Source organism: Euwallacea fornicatus, chromosome 27 (assembly GCF_040115645.1).
Source record: "Euwallacea fornicatus isolate EFF26 chromosome 27, ASM4011564v1, whole genome shotgun sequence".
In the NCBI taxonomy this organism is placed as follows: domain Eukaryota; kingdom Metazoa; phylum Arthropoda; class Insecta; order Coleoptera; family Curculionidae; genus Euwallacea; species Euwallacea fornicatus.
In genome coordinates, this window is record NC_089567.1 from 2,150,460 (window position 1) to 2,165,307 (window position 14,848).

At 34.6% G+C, this 14,848-nt stretch overlaps 1 protein-coding gene across 2 annotated transcripts in view; it reads left to right on the top strand.

Moving 5' to 3' along the window:
• The window catches only part of Hr39 (Nuclear hormone receptor FTZ-F1 beta), a 48,561-nt gene extending 34,113 nt beyond the window's left edge, over window positions 1–14,448 (top strand). For both annotated transcript variants that reach the window (XM_066297072.1, XM_066297073.1), the window contains exons 3-14: window positions 789–1,258; window positions 1,664–1,881; window positions 1,939–2,181; window positions 4,861–5,063; window positions 6,122–6,238; window positions 6,296–6,408; window positions 6,463–6,574; window positions 6,627–6,750; window positions 7,529–7,789; window positions 8,374–8,626; window positions 9,307–9,461; window positions 9,512–14,448. In XM_066297072.1, coding sequence (XP_066153169.1) covers window positions 907–1,258; window positions 1,664–1,881; window positions 1,939–2,181; window positions 4,861–5,063; window positions 6,122–6,238; window positions 6,296–6,408; window positions 6,463–6,574; window positions 6,627–6,750; window positions 7,529–7,789; window positions 8,374–8,626; window positions 9,307–9,461; window positions 9,512–9,601 — 2,241 coding nt within the window. In that variant the 5' untranslated portion in view covers window positions 789–906 and the 3' untranslated portion in view covers window positions 9,602–14,448. The remainder of the gene's footprint in view (window positions 1–788; window positions 1,259–1,663; window positions 1,882–1,938; window positions 2,182–4,860; window positions 5,064–6,121; window positions 6,239–6,295; window positions 6,409–6,462; window positions 6,575–6,626; window positions 6,751–7,528; window positions 7,790–8,373; window positions 8,627–9,306; window positions 9,462–9,511) is intronic.
• Window positions 14,449–14,848: the final 400 nt, after the last annotated feature.

Genomic DNA, 14,848 nt, shown 5'->3' on the forward strand with positions numbered 1-14,848 from the left:
ACAGTACAAAATAAGTAGTATGTTTGTATGTAGTGGTAATATGATATACTACGTCGGTATTACATAGGTACAAATAAAACAGAAGTGTTGTTTTTGTTTTTCCTTTTAACTGATGTATAAATCTCAACTATATACATATATACAAATTAAAAAAAATTAGCACAAGAATTTTTTGTGGCATTTACAATATGTATATTTATATTAACTAAAATCGGATATAACGAACGTCCGGCTATAGTGAAGAATATTTCTGGGCCCCCCCGTATCTTTTACAACCGAATTCGACTGTATATAGGAATAAAATTGACAAATACCTCAGCTAAGTACACTGTTCCTTATCACTATCTTCCAATAAACCAACATGCAACCTTGGCGTATCAAACCTCTGAAGCATAACTTGATGTTTAATTTAAATATTAATAAACCGCAGAATAAGCCATTAAGTTTCCTCTCATGTAATTTTCTTTAAAGCATCTTATTTATTGTTTTTTCTGCTCAAATAATCTTCCTTTGATGGAGATGCTTTTTTCCCAAGACCCCGCCCCTTGCACACATTAAATGGGATTTATGGAAATTTCTATGTACTTTTTGTTCACAAGGTAGAGATCCACCTAATGCGCCATGTGTATTTGACCCAATTATATAAAAGTTTTTGTTAATACTAGGGAATTAAGAAAAAATGGGCTTCATTCATATACTGATATATTGTTGCAAAAATAAAATGATTTGAGTGATGTTTTAGGATTTCAGCAAAATTAAATAAGGATTAAAAGTTTTTTTTCTTGTAGTTCTAATAGTGATCCGCCTTCGCCAGAAGATGCCCCGCCCCACCCGTACGCCAAACGGCATTTGGCCAGCTGATCTACGGTAATCATTGCCCGGCCCTGTAAGCCGGGCACCGAGACTATGTCGACGGAGATGCGTTCTCCGAACGTATCCGTCACTCCCATCAACATGGAATACGTGCCTCCGTCGCAGCTGACCAACGGCGGACGAGAAACGGGCGGAATTAGCACTGTGATAAGCACCACGGGGGGCGTGGTGAAGCAGGTGGGCGTGACTGAGCCTCCCAGAACCCGAAGCGCGCCACACCCCGCCCTCGTTCTAACCAATGGCGTTGGTGACATTGACGGACCGGATGCCGAATTGGCTAGAATAGATTTTCAATCTGTAAATATGAGGAGTAAAAAGAACAAGCAGGAAGAGTTGCCAAGACCGATGAGTTGGGAAGGGGAACTAAGCGATGGGGAGAGAGATGGTAGGTTGCGTTTATGATAGTCGAGAAGTTTACAGATGTTGGAAAAACCATATAAACTTTGAACAACTTTCAATATTAAGCTTAAAGATAATCTTAAGCAATAATGCCCACAAAAAGTTCATTTACTGTCACTTGCAAAAAAAGGCTGTCGGGCTAAAGTTTAGGTACCAGCGATTCAAATTTGGTGAAATAAGGAAAAATCGAGCAGAATTTTATGCTGAATTCGTTATCGCTTTAAGATTTAAGAATCCTTCGGTTACTTCAGGTTAAATTATTTTTGTTAAATGTCATTTTCAAGCTCTATACAAAAATGTATGTCTATCATGATTTCTTTGAAAGAATCTATTAGAAAGGCTTCATTATTATTATTTATTATTTTATTATTATTATTTTGTGATTGCGTAGGAATGTGTATTGATGAAAGCAGTGAGCCGCCGCATCTTCCTGAGAACTTGTCGCTATCCGCCTCGAAGCAGGTTACTACATTCGACCTAAAAGATAGTCCAATTTTGAGGTTGAAACAACCTCCAGTTAGCAGTTATTCGTTGCATAGTACACCATCGAATTCGCCGTTATTGAACCAACGACATCCAGGACCTGGAGTGCCTATCATTAGTCATAAGGTGAGGAATTATCGACGTTATTTCCAGCCCTAGTTCTTACGGCAATACTATTTGTAGGATCTCATGCAAAAAGCCTTAAACGTGCCGCCAACTCCTAGTCCCGACTCCGCCATTCATTCCGCTTACTCGGTATTTAGTTCTCCAAATCAGAGCCCTCTAACCCAGCGCCATGTCACTTTAACACCAAACCTGAGCAGGAATAACTCTGATGCTTCCCACTCAAGCTGCTGTAGCTATTCCAGTGTTTCCGTCTCAGTTTCACCCACACAGCAGTTCTCGCCCACCCATAGTCCTATACAGGTAAGTGTATCAATTGGTTGATTAACTCATTGTGAATTTCATCGGGTTTAGGTGAACGATCGTTACATAGTTTCTAAAGTGTGAAGAAATTCCGAATTCATTCCTTAGTGAGTAAACGTGCAACATAACGAAAAACGATTTGAATGAGTAACCTAGAATAATAGAAACGGTTTTGTAGATTAAGAATCTTGATGTATAATTATCCAAATGATAAGTCGCATTTGGTTGTAAAATCAAGGAGAAATCATTCATGTAGGCTTTAAGAGTTGGTTGGAAAAGTGCAAAAGTCGCTCTGTACTGAGAGTTACTCAAATTGCACGTGTGTCACACCTTCAAAACCAGCGGTGGTGATTAATACTATTCTGTAATTTCTTGTTTTTATTATACTTTATTTATTTATTTATTTTTTTTCAATAAAAATCATACATCGTTTTCTATTCAGTGATCGTTTTCCGAACTTACTTCTTTTTGAACTTTAGTAAAAAAAATACAATAAAATCCTTAGAAATTGGTCTGACTTGTTTCGAAAATGTCCAATTTCTTAAAACAGATGATTTTTTCTTGCATTTATTTCGTCAGTCAATTAAAAATAATTTATATCCCATCAAAGCATTTTTTCTTCTCTGTGAGTGATGCTAGAAGATTTAAAATTTGATCTTTCACCTTTCGGTAACCAACATGAACTTTTTTTTTAATAATATTTTTTATAAATACGGCCCTGGATTTTTTCAAGTGGATTCCGTACGTCCTTTTTATAAATGCGAATAAAGTGTAAACTTTTATCAATTCAGGTCTAGGTCACTCACATTTAAGACAATTAAAGTGTACGAAATGAATATTTACGAATCGAAGCTTTATTGCCATGGTTTAGCAATCAGGCTAAAATCAAATCCAAAAAATAGAGATATTTTGAGAAATAGTGGTAATTTTACAAATTTAAATACAGCATTTTTGTTCACCGCAACTTATATAATTTTGCCATAATCTAATCGAGTTTTTTTACTATTGAGATAATCCAGATGCTCATGTCTAAACTGGAACAACAGTGCCGGTGTATTTGGCAACTTCAATAAGCAAATTTAAAACCCCTTTAAATTTAAAGCCCTTTTTGCACGCCTCTTAATTTGTCAAAATCGCGTTAATTAGAATTATGGCTTCTTTTAAACTATAATGCTCAATGAAACTATTTAAACTAAACAAGATGACTTTTTGTTTCTAAATTCCCAAAATCCCTTTTTGATCGTTCGTGGTGTTTTTTACCGTTTGCCTAATTTACTTAGAATTTATGCCTTGTTGCAATAGTAGTGATTTTTGTTATGTTTAATTAAAAAATGACATTAAAAAAGCACATACCTTAAAATTGCCATACTTTCACATTAACTTTATGAATCAAAAAATTTCAAAGGCACCCCGAGGTGTCGGTCCAACAATTAATCGAACATCGAAAAAAATCTAACATTTCTGACATTCTTTGAATCCTTGGTGAAATAGTTTAAATATTTAGGTGGCTCTAAATTAACACCCTGTACACTAAATTTACTATCTGGACTAAGTTGCACAACGAGAATGTATTGTAGAAAAATATCTGAAACCTGACGCTGTGTGCCTTAGTTAGTAGCCAAAGTTAGGCATGTTATTGACCGACCCGCTTCGTTTGCCACTTAGTTTACTAATTTGATTCAATGTTTCAGGGACACTCTGTGATACAGATGTGGTAAAATGGGAAAAAAGTTGCATAACTTAAAGAATAATGGGATGGTAAAAAAAGATCTTTTAAATTATTTAGAGATTTGGAGTCAAAAAAAATTATTGTATTTTCAATTTTTATTTGTAAAAACTAACGAAATTAAAAAAAAATTTGAAGTTGTTATACGTAAATTAATTTGTAATCAAAAAACTTTCTAAAAATAATAAAAGTATCCAGGGCAGAACTCGAAAAAAGTCAAGTTTAGACGATTCCAGAATGATGAAATGTCACGTCGAAAGTTTTGTCATAAATTGTCATGAGAACGTGAGCTGTTGGTTTCAAATAGACTTCTAGTAGGGAAAAATTAGCAGGAAACATTATAAGAGTTCTGTCACCAGGATACCACCATCAAGGACACACGCAAGTCTAGGTAGTCGATCGTTTTAAACTATGCCGCCGATCACATAAAAAGTTGTCGGTTGAATATACATAGGAAAAAAATAAAACGGCAGTGTCCTATGATAAAAACCAACTATTAGACACAAGGTTGTTCCGATTTTTTGCACCCATTCGTCTATTTTTCTCTCAGCCTATTTTGCATATAAGTTGCTATAGGTGCGGCGCGGTCACTCATGAGAAATGGAATGCAGACCGCAACTTTTATACAGGGTGGACAGGTGAAGAACGCGCGGCTTCCTCTCAGTCAAGGCAGACACCTGATAGTTTTTGTATGCGAGTAGTTAGCAATAACAACATAACATTAGTTCTTGATAGTAAAATTCAGAAATTGTTTATTTGCGTTTAGTAGAAACAAGAGTCATTAGGAAATAGCTCAATGATTAGTCTAAATAGAATGTTCACGCTTGAGAGAACATCTCGATCTATTAGACACATTAATGCAAATTTGTTATTTCCTTTTATTAATTTACGTTTAAGTACAGTTAGTATCTTACATTATAAGCTTACTGTACGCTGATCATGACTTTTCACAGGGCCGTCATATACACAATTCACTACATAGCAGTCCCTTGCACCAAGGTGTTCTATATCGCAGTCTTCCGGAAGATTCATCTTCCCTGCAATCTCAGTTTGACCAGAAGTATGACCACGATCCTAGCGGTAGTTCGATTGATGATGCAGACGACAAGTCAGGGTTGTTGCATGCCGCCTTGCCGGCTCAGCCGGGGATCTCTAGGTACTTACACAAAGTATTTCGTTTATGTATGACAAAAATTCCACATAGGAATGCAAATCTTACACCGAACAGTTTCCTCCTTTGTTAAACTGTCTGTTTGAGGAATGGAATTATAAAAAAATTACATTACAATGGTAACTGCCCGCTAGCTATTGACAATTACCCACTTAATTGATAATTGCACTCTAGACGGCTTACAGGCTGGTTATTGATGGAATCATAGGTTGAAATATATATCACAAGTTTTCTTAACATTTTATATTAATTTCTCGTGAATAACCTAGATAAACATATTTTTGGTAATCGCTTTGTGTACAAAAATAACTTTCAATAAAGGCAGGAAAGTGGTAGAAGAGAGCGATGAAAATAGAAATTAGCGACCAAATGTTGCAATTATTGTTTGTTAGTTTCTTCTATTATCACCTCTATTTTGTAGCTATTTATATTTAATTTCATTCTATGTCTATCTGTAATCTGTAACAATGAATTCCAATCATTAGAATAACCGCAAAGCAGATTTATTTGCAAATTTCCATTTTGTAAATGTATTACTGATTTCATAGTCATCGTACCTACTCCTGCGTAAAGGCTAAAAAATCTAAACTTAAATTGTTTCCGTATGTTTCACCGTTTTCCGGTAATTTGCAAAAGTATCTAGAAATGCATGTGATTTTCCCGTAAGAACTACTTACACAAGGTATTTGAAAATAGTATGTCATTCATTTAGGGGTTTTGCGACAACGTTGTCTTGCTGTATAACTCACGCATTATCCGTTTAATAGATGGTGCGGGATTTTTAAGTGTAAAATTATGTATGCCTCCATATAGCAGGTTTTGGCTAGACAATAACGTTATAATATTACCTCCTAAAATTTATCGATTAATTTGGGATTATCTCTTTATAATCCTTCAGTCTATAAGCTGACTTAAGTCTAAAACCGAGCTTAAAATGACAATTTTGCGTATAGAAGTGCTAATTTAAACCCCCTTAGACTTAAGATCGTTTCTTGGATTTATGCCAAATGTGGAAGTTATTGTAAAATAAAATTTTACTCCAGGCAGCAGCTCATCAATAGTCCCTGCCCAATTTGCGGCGATAAAATCTCCGGTTTTCATTACGGCATATTTAGTTGCGAATCTTGTAAAGGTTTTTTTAAGAGGACTGTGCAAAATAGGTGAGTCTTGCTTTGATTTGCAATGATTTATTTGCTAATAAACAATATATTTTTCAGAAAAAACTATGTTTGTTTGAGGGGTGCTCAATGTCCTGTAACTGTGGCAACAAGAAAAAAATGTCCGGCTTGTCGATTTGATAAATGTCTGCAGTGCGGAATGAAGCTTGAAGGTGCGCGTCATCACATTTGTTTTTAGAATTTGTGCAAATTTATTATTTTTTTAGCGATAAGAGAAGATCGGACTAGGGGTGGTCGGTCCACTTATCAGTGCTCATACTCTCTGCCGCCCTCATTGGCCTCACAGACTGAATTAAGGGCTAGCACCACAGATTTAAGGTAGGTATTTATAACGTCGCTGTAGTTTTCTAATGAGCTTTTTCTTCTAAAGGCAAAGTTTAGGAGATCATCATCCAGGATTCACGATAAAGTTGGAGCCTCAAGATGGGGTTCTCTCCTACCATAAAAGGAGTAGTTGGTTGCCTGGTTCGAAAGGTGTCCCTCCATTATTGCAAGTAAGTTCAGTTGTTATTTTTTAAAATTAAAGAATTGATGGATATTAATCAATTTATTTATCAGTGTTTGAATAATTACAATGCTGTGTGGTTTATGCGGTTGCAAATGTAAAAAACTTTCAATAGTAATTGGCGTACATGGCCCGAATCCCACCTTTTTTGAATCTAAATGAAACCCTTGCAAAACGTTGAATTTTTAATATGAATTATCCTAGTACCTAATTTTAAAAAAAGTTCCTCCGAAAACTGCATTGGCTGGTTATATAAAACGAAATTTTTGTACAAAAGGGTACAAACATAGTTTGATAATGTTTCTCAATTCTTTATTTGCAGCTTCTAGAGGTTGCAAGATATTTAATTTAAATTTGGGGTGAGGACTACTCTTACGAACATTCACGATAGGACATCTAAGCTGGAGTTAAAATTCCACTGGTTGACAGTTGCTTTAGGACATAATATTTTCGGAAAAATGAATAGGGCTTGACCCAAAAATAGCGATCTCCGGCAGCTCCAACTGAGATGTCATATCAGTATATCTTTAGGAGTAGTACTTACCCAAAATGTGAACAAATATATTTAAAATTTAGAAGTTATAAAGCAAAAATTCACAACGATTTTCAGATTTTATCGTCCTGTATTTCGGTAGCGAGTCATGAGCGGACCTGTGATATAGGGATTTTTTTGTATTTGTGGATGTAAAACCGCCATTAGAATTCTCTTAACGACATTTTGCAACACCTTACATATCATAATTGCATTTATAACCTACTTCTTAAAGGAAATAATGGACGTGGAGCATCTCTGGCACTACAACGAAATGGAACTGAATAAACTGAGTACCGAAGGCCATCTGGGCAAAGAGGGAGCCACTGGAGCTGTTCATAACTTGTCCAACCATCCCTTGTTGGCCGGCACTGCGTTAGCTGGTTCCGCAGACACGAATCCTGACTTTGTGGCTAATCTGTGCAATATTGCCGATCACAGGCTCTACAAAATTGTCAAATGGTGCAAAAGTCTTCCATTATTTAAGAATATTTCGGTAAGCATCTCTATACAAGTTTAGTTTGAGTTCTTACAGCATTTTAGAGGAATCTAACCCATAAGTGAACTTGTCTTTCATCAATTCGTAAAGTACTGAATAGTATTGTTCCGGCTAAAAAAATACGGTCTAACTTAGCACTACGACATGGAAAATTGCTTTAATTTGCCCAAATTCATTTCTCTATATCGGATGACAACAGAAGCTAGGTATACCCTGTAACTTCTTTATATTTCATGTCAAAATTTTAAATTTGGCCCACCTAAACAATAAAACATTTCGAATTTAGTTTTTTTTCCGGAAATAACTCTAACTTTTGATTTTTAAACGAGGCAGCCTATATTATTTGACATTCTTTCTTAAAGCTATTCAGTTCATCTACGACATTACCATTTTGAAAATTTAGAATGAACTGAAATGAAATTTAAAGAATCAAATTTCTTTATTTATTTTTAATGTGTTTTAGCGTTGCCTTTAATTTTTAAACAGATTTTGAAAGTTTTGCTATCTAGCTGTCAAAATATGTAAAAAAAAATTAGGAAAACACCCATATTTTAATAAAATACATAAGTCAATATTTACAGATCGACGATCAAATCTGCCTCCTAATCAACTCGTGGTGTGAATTACTGCTCTTTTCCTGCTGCTTCCGTTCGATGTCGACGCCCGGGGAGATCCGGGTGTCTTTAGGAAAGAGCATAACTTTGCCGCAGGCACGGGACATGGGCATGCAAGCGTGCATAGAGCGCATGCTCAACTTCACCGAACAACTGAGAAGACTGAAAGTGGACCAGTACGAGTATGTAGCGATGAAGGTTATCCTTCTTCTAACGTCAGGTTAGTGTGCAAAATAGGGTTTATGAAAGCGGTTGTTTCTTTCGTTCGGTGTTGAGAAAACCAAACGTATGAAATTAAACATAATTGCTGGATACTGTTTATTGTTACCTTGACGTTCGTCGATATTGTCAAATAACCAGTTTTTATGTTTGCCGTTTGGAGCATAAACAACAATGTAATTATTGGTCATGGAGAAACAGACCACATGTAGATGGATAACATTCAAAAGTTGTAATTTTTTTCCAATCGGGTGCATTAACAGGGAACCAACAACAAATATATTTTTACATATTTATTTATAGTTTTGAAATAAAAATGTCACTCTGTTTACTTCACACTTACGTTTCCATCCGAGATTTAATACGTCTAATATAAAAAAATGACAACTTCAATAAACAATGTTCAATGGAAACCAAAAAACGGCCGTGCAGAATTAATTGTTCAAAATGCACTATGCCGGATTTGATTCTCAATGACTACGAATTCCGTTCGGCTTCCTCGTTCTGCGCTACGTAGCTTGTGCGTAGATAGTCCCCACGCTGCTGCAGGTGGAATAACAATTTCAAACACCACAACAGCAGTAACCTAAAATGAACGTAACACCGAACAGTGGCAAGAACAAAATGTATCAAACACAGCTTAAAGTAGGCACAGTGTATAATTTTGTGAGGGATTTGCAGACACTTCGGAACTCCGCGAGGCCGAGAAAGTGCGAGTATCTCAAGAAAAAGCCCTTAAGGCCTTGCAGGATTACACTTTGTCGCACTATCCGGAAAGCCCTGCTAAATTCGGAGAGTTGTTGTTGCGGATACCGGAGTTGCAGCGAACGTGTCAGGTAAAGATTTTCCGTTCCTAAATAATTATATATTAATGTATTGGATTTAGGTGGGAAAGGAAATGTTAACGATAAAATCAAAAGACGGAGACGGCCCCAGCTTTAATCTCCTGATGGAACTTCTTAGGGGAGACCACTGAAACTATGGAGACTTCAATGTGCCTTAGGGTCAAACGTATTGGCAACAGTTGACGCAAGAAGTGACAGTTTTCCTCGCTAGTTTTCGGTGTACGTTGACAAATTAGTAGATCCTACTTCATCCGTCCATTTGTTGTATTAAAGGCCCTACTTTTTAATTGCGTTTTTAACGTCGTTTTTCAGTTGGAAGTGTAGCGTAACTGTTGCCGCAGCCACTGACCCATTCTAAGCTTACGGTGGCGGGCTCATAATTACTTAACAGACAGTATTTCGCTTAATTTTATTTTATAATTTTTACGTATTAGGTTTAGGCAAGTTTTGCGTACTTAGCGCCGTTTGTACAGGGTCGCGTTCCGTACATAAATAGTCGTTATATCTTTTGCAATTTAACACAGGGTGATACAGCAAGAGTTGGTCTGAGGATATGTTCGTTATTATTGGTTTCGTGGAAATGTTTAAATTTTGGATATATTTTGGTGAATCCTGGAAATTTTGCAGCCAAGCTGAAGAATATGAGTGTTGTAGGTTCGTTATAGTAACGTCAAGATTATTATTTTCGATGAGTTGTGTTGTAAAAGTAATTTGTTTTTCTGGGTTTAAAAATAATTTAACAGGCCTAGAAATGAGATAAACTGTCATTATAACCATTAATCTTAAAGCTTTGGGAAAAGCATTGTGAACAAAGCTTGACTTGAGGAATTGATTTAAAATGTTGGCCGGTTTTTGAAATGTTCAGTAGATAGAGCTTTATGTAAATATAGAACACATACATCTGCAAAACATGTGCTATACGAAAAATTACAGATATTTCATTCATCTTTCATAGAGTATCGCATGCACAGTTACTCTTCTTAGAGTGTTAACTTATGAACGTCCAATTGAAGCTACTATTGTTACCACTATTTTCATTAAGAGTCTAAATATGTAGAGTGTTGTCTAAACATATGACGTAAATTTAAAGGAACACTCCTTGGTTCAAAATAAGTTCATAAACCTGTTTCCTAATTTTGATATGAAAAATATCTGCTTAAATATGTACGATATGTTTAGGAATTACTCAGGTTAGTCCTGAAGTTAATATATGAATGGAAAAATTGTTTCGTTTCAGCTCGAGTGTTTTGGAGATTATTGTTTTTGAACATTATCATCTTTGCCATTACCCTTTTTACCGAAGCTGAAGGTTAATTGAAAAGTGTTTTTTATCAATTCCTCAAATACAAGTTAGATGAAATTCCTTTTCACACAACTTTACGACGAAGGGTTTTTGAAGTACAGCCTTATCTGTATACTCGATACATATTTGTCGTATGTCTAAAATTGTAAAAAAAATCCACATATTTTCCACAGTTATCTGGTAAATGTTATACACTGCTTATTGGTCAAATTCGGTCACAATCATGGTCTCTTACAACTATAGACTAAAGTGAGTGATTTGCATGGCGTGGCGGCATTTCTAACTTGAAACATATCTGTGTATTTTTAACATTTTATCAAATGATTGAAAAGTAAATAGGGGTTATTGTAGCAGATGTGTGGAGCAGTTTTTTAAATTCATTTTTGTGAAATAATTTAAATATTTTCATATGCCAGTATGATGCTTTATTTTATCCAGCCGTTCTAATCCATTTGAAGAAACTTTAGTACAATTTCGGAGTGCAGTAGTTGCCACTCTTTCACACCGTTAAGGTGCAACACCAAGCAAGGATGCCAAATTTTTAAAAATCCGTACTTTTTCTATAAATGTGATTAATAAGTTTACATAAGAGAGTGTGGTAATATTTTATGACGCAAAGATTCAAAATCTTATTTGACGCTCCTACGGGGTCTATCCAATAAATGCGAGGTGTTGTGACTTATTTAGGACTAGACATTTCGAGATACTTCAGGATTTTTCAATTTATAGGGAATAACATGTATTAATTGAGAATTAAAAAGCTAGAAATATGCTTTCGTTCCGCACTAGAATCAATAACCTGCTAGGTTTCAACCAAACAGAAAGTAGCAAATTCCATAACATACCACTTCAACAAGAAATATGGAATTTTATTAAATTTTAACGGGAAGTATTTGTATTAGTCAATTAGGCAAAATATATCCCTACTAGCTAATACTATCATAAGTGTCTCCAAAACAGCAAGCATTATAGATCGAGAATACGATTGTCCTACGAGGTGCATATCCTATTTTTCGTGCATTTGAAGATTAGTTTAAAATATGCAAATTTTAGACACAATTTATACAAGAACCGCCTTGCTGTTACGGGGACCACCGTAGTCGGTCAAAACAGTCTTTTTCATAAATTATAGGGCGTTGAAAAATGTTAGGAAAATTAAAAGAAAAGCAACAAAAAGGGAGAGGTGCTTTTTTGTTTTTCCCTGTACTTACTGAATGTAAAATCTGAAAATGAGTTATTCTAAAAACGAAATATGTTCATCTAAAAATTATACTTTTCTAATGGACTATTTTCTAATATTATTTATTTATGGTGTATGCTCAACACATATATATTAATTTTATCTGATTTTTAATTATGAGTTGGTACCATATTCCAGAGATTTAAAGTTCGCCAAAATTCAAGAATGTAATTTAATAAGAGCCATGTGTCGAGAAAACACCTAAGAAAACAGTCGTCTTTTTATATGAAATATTCGTAGAATTTTGAGCAAATTGCTAAAATAATTAAGTTTACAAGGTATTCCATAAAAAAATACAATCCTTGGCTGGACATCTTATAATTTAAAATGAAAAAATGTTATTTACAATCATAACAAAGTATTAGGGATATGTTTTTTGCCCACAGTATGACCCTGTACATAAACCTTGGATACCCCATGCCCACTTAGGGGCGAACTCAATAGAAAGTCCGCAATGCTAAAGTAAATTAAAAAAAAGAAGATAAAAATTGAAGAAAAAATTGAAATAGGAAGTGGTGCGTTTTAACCTTTGATGAGTGGGCATAACACATTGTCTAAACCTTGAAGTGCAGCAGTCACCTCAAATTTGAACCAAATATCTCATACGTTTTAAAAGCTGTAAAGAAAAGATTACGAGTCATTCTCTAATGTTGCCACCCTGCACTTTATTAACGAATGGGATAACTGGAAAACAACAATCTGGAATTGAATTTGGACTTGAGTTTATAGGAAAATGTTTTCGTATTTTTGGATGTATAATGTGCCCTAGAATTCAGTGAACAAAATCTGGAAACACTCTGTATACTAAAATATATTAATACGTTCAATATTAAATTATGCATATTTTTTACTATATATCTTACAATTTGGCGAACTTGAAAAAGTACTCTAACTACTTGTCACGTATACAATGTTACAACATCAGGGGAACAGTGTCGGTAACTGGCGTAAATGTATCATAATCGACCAGCTATTCGTCGGACAAATGAATTTAAAAATATTAGTATTTTGTACTGAACGTGTGTAAAATAGCTTTAAAGTACGAGCCAGATATAGTAAAATAATACAACACGCAGCGCTGCCGATTATACAATATTTTTCATTAGAAGTCCACTGCAGCTATTTGACGCGTTTTGCCCTCAGGAAGTATTATAAAGTTGTTAAAATGTTTATTTTTTCATATTGTTCCCTGCCATACATTCATCATAAAGACTACTTTATGTACGCTACAGCGTGCTGTCGTCGTCCATTGTGTTGCAGGTGCAAAAAAATTCTTTCCTGAGGTTTATGGAGGTTATATACCGTTGTCATTGAGTAACATCCGGATTAAGCTAATTAGCGCATTTGTTCAAATACAACGTTAAGGCAGGGTGGCCTTCTTCGGCTACCAAAGCCTATCGGTCAAGAAGTTCAGTCCCTCATTTTTGTTGGATAAACCTTGTATTTTGCTTCCATTGTATTTTCTGTAAATAGGTTTTTCATAATCTAACTAAACGTTTAACTGATATTTTACTCGATGAAGAAACGCCCTCAAAATAGTAGCAATCGAGACCTCTCCACACAAGGTGAATCGGATATATGTATTACATAGACGTTTACGTCTTGCATCTGTAAATTGTCGAAAATGCATTATGAGTGCATCAAATCAATACACTAAAGGTTGTATACAGCTCAAAGTGATTTGGATAGTTATCCCTATAAAATATGGATAATGTTAATTTTATAAACAAACGTTCATTCCAATATTATGGTTGATTTGGAAAATGGTTTTTGGCCGATTTGTAGATTGCTGAAAACAGTTTTACCAATTTGTGTTGATTTTCTTTTTTAATAGTAGTGAAACTACGGCATATATTGACTATTGTTATAAATAGTCAAGTAGAAAGTTATTTATTAACAAAAATATTTTTATTTGTTATTATCTTCTAAAATGTAAATTATATGCTTCTAAGCTATTTATAAAAAAATGTGGCAATCAAAAATTATAATCCTGGATCTCTCTCGACAGATATTAGGAAGCATGTTTATATAGAGCGTTGAACAAAATATGTCAAGTAAGTCGAGTTGGAAATGAATACACAACAAAGGCATAATAATGGTGAAATCACATCTCTGCCATTTTCCGACTTCCTTTTTTGCTGAACGCTCGTTTTTATGTTTGAAAATCAAAAATTGAATTGTTAAAAATTATATCGAAATTAACGTTGCATTTTGTTCGTTTTGAAAAAAATTACTTTTGTGTAATATTTGATCCGTACTTTCGTTATACATTTCAGTTTTATTAATGTTAAATAAAACATAAGACTTATAGGGTGGCCTTTAAACGACCGTACGATTTTGCGGTCCCAAACCCTCAAAATGAAATTTTGTACTCAATTTTTGAAACAAATTTTTACATGAAACTTTTCTATTGAAATATATATTATACATCGATAGTAATTTTATTTTATTGTCTCCGACTTACCTTCCATAGCTAATTTTTATTGGTGTTAAAGTAGGTAACAAAGGATTGATGCTAAGATATCACCAGTAGCAGATTTCCTTTTCATAAGAACACATGGCGCAAAGCAGCTTGGGACGGAGACGGTTAACGCAATAACTGAAATAATCCATTAACTTATTTTAATAAGAGGATTAATCAATTTGTTACCCGTTTTTATTAGTTAAAAAAATCGATTTATTTGGTTTTGCAGATTTATTATTTCAATTACACGAAACGTTACATAGACCATCGTAGTTCTGTATGTATAATGCGAGTGTGTGTCAATAACAATATTTATGCCACATAACGTTGTTCGGCTTCTTCCAACTTTTACTTCTGAATTCTGACTTCAT